This window comes from Aplysia californica, unplaced genomic scaffold, assembly GCF_000002075.1.
Source record: "Aplysia californica isolate F4 #8 unplaced genomic scaffold, AplCal3.0 scaffold00079, whole genome shotgun sequence".
NCBI lineage: Eukaryota > Metazoa > Mollusca > Gastropoda > Aplysiida > Aplysiidae > Aplysia > Aplysia californica.
Window position 1 is genome coordinate 1,393,119 of NW_004797349.1, and position 2,109 is coordinate 1,395,227.

A 2,109-nucleotide genomic window follows, 5' to 3' on the forward strand; every position below is an offset into this window, starting at 1 on the left:
CACACACACACCCTCAAGCAGACTCACACACACACACATGACATGCACGCACACTAACACGTGCACGGGCCATTTGCATATATATATGACCAAAAAATCTCGAGAACGGAAACCGCTCAGAGAAATAGAGTTCAAGTTTAAATTTTCCCAAGCGTTCGGAGAAATAGAGTTGGCCTTTTTTGGTTCTCTCATTTTGAATTATTTTGTTTTTTAACAAATTGGCCTTGGATTTTCTTTTAAGAGATTATATTATAGACCTATAAAGATATCTAATAATTTTTAAAAATTGATCTTTGTAAATAGATATAGATCTAGATCTAGACTAGAATCTAGGCCTACATTTTTAAAGCTTTTTTTTATTGGTTAGCCTACTCAATCCGTTTTCTGGAGGTTATTGATTATAATTGCAATCATGAAATATTCTATACTATAACAGGACCATTTCGTGGAAATCCATTTTTAAGTAAATGTAAGGCCTAGCTAAATAACTAGATCTAGATTCTAGATCTAGATTTATAGATCTAGAATCTAGATATCTAGATCTAGGCCTGGCTAACTTACGTTAAGGCTCCCATAACCTCCACCCAAAATACCAACAACCTCCAGGTCAGGGTAGGAAACCCCTTCGACACCGGTACATAACTCATCACTCTGTTCTACCCTTGTGCTGGTATTTTATAAAAACAAACAGTACTAACCGCTCTGAAACTCCCATCGTTTTCATTGTGAGCAGTGGCTACTTGAGAAGCGTCCTGTGCGATATCAAAAATCGTTGTTCGAAAAGCACTGTCCATTGTTCTGAAATACTCATGCACTCACAGACGTCGGTGTTTCATCCTTCCTTGCAGCCTCTATCTTCCCCCAGAGAAAGCCTGTTCTCGCATACAGGAACCTTACTTTACACGCTCACACCGACTCACACACATCTCAGGAAGAAGAGCGTTTTTCCCTCTTTCCTTCTTCTAAAAGAATTTTGGGAACAAGATCGGGAGGGGGAGGGAGAGGTAGTGCCAGAATCTGCCTGCTCTCGGTTCCTTAGGCCTACACACGCGCAACGCTCACACACAATTTCAGTCACCCAACCGCAACCCCCTCGACTGCAAAAATAGACTCAGCCAAGGTCAAAAGTATAGGTGTTGTGTTAGTGAGTTGAAGTGGAAAGGTGTGAGTGTGATGGTTGCTCTGAGTAAATTGCCGTAGTAGATCTAAAACTAATTTCCTCCTTCCATTTAAAGGGTGATCTCTTTGCGAATTACAAAATGCTATAGGTCCCATGAGCCAATTTGAATTTCCCGAGGGCAAAAATACTTAGCCTAATAGCATTCACATCCCTGGGAAGGCCCTGGGGCTGCAGACAGAATTATTTCTACGAAACTAAAGTTCTACGTGGATAAATGAAGACTAGGTCATAGTTCAAAGTTGAAGCCGAAGAGGTCAATCATGTTGTTGAATACAGCAGATATCTATTGGCAATGAGAGATACACTACTCGCATCAGCTGGTCTTTCTGCAGTTATCAGTAAACAATATGAGGCTGTAGCCTAATCTCACTGAACGGATGGAGAGGTTCCCAGCTCGACTACGCATAAAAGCGCTGGGGAAAGTGTTCCTTCGCCATTCGACTCAATAGCTTGCGAGGTAGACTCAACAAACGTGGCAAGAATGGAGGGCACAGTAGACGACGGAGGAGGAGGTGGAGGAACTGAATTCGTTTCTGAGTCGTACCGGAACATTTACGAAATTTGGATCTTTTCCGTACTTGCTGCATTTGTGGTAGGCCTGAGTGGTATTTTCCCCCTTCTCATCATTCCCCTTGAATCGGGACCCTCGCTGAAACACGGAGGTAAGATATGCTCGGTTTATTTCGAGTGCTCTTATTTCTAATTCATCTCCCTTTGCTCCTGCTCACCTTCTAAAACTCGCACTCGCAACCGATGCCGATATAATGCACACCCATTTTCCAATTGGCCTTGATGACTGTTTTATCATCATGTCATCAGGGGAAAATGTGCAAGTTTATTTATTAATCAATCTGTCGACTCTTTGCACTTTAAAAAGTTTTCGCAGTTAAGGTGTTCATGAAAGGCAACATTTTGTAGCAATTTGGGGG

At 41.9% G+C, this 2,109-nt stretch overlaps 1 protein-coding gene across 7 annotated transcripts in view; it reads right to left on the minus strand.

Annotated features, from left to right (window-relative positions):
- LOC101852838 (F-box/LRR-repeat protein fbxl-1) overlaps positions 1-2,109 on the minus strand; it is a 68,447-nt gene that overhangs the window by 37,828 nt on the left and 28,510 nt on the right. The window contains exon 2 of one of the 7 annotated variants that reach the window (XM_035968745.1): positions 699-962. The exons of 4 other annotated variants lie outside the window; for them this stretch is intronic. In XM_035968745.1, the coding sequence (XP_035824638.1) occupies positions 699-794 (96 nt within the window). In that variant the 5' untranslated portion in view covers positions 795-962. Of the gene's footprint in view, positions 1-698; positions 2,042-2,109 lie in introns of those variants that run through there. 2 more of the 7 variants (XM_035968744.1, XM_005094301.3) reach the window with 2 other exon arrangements.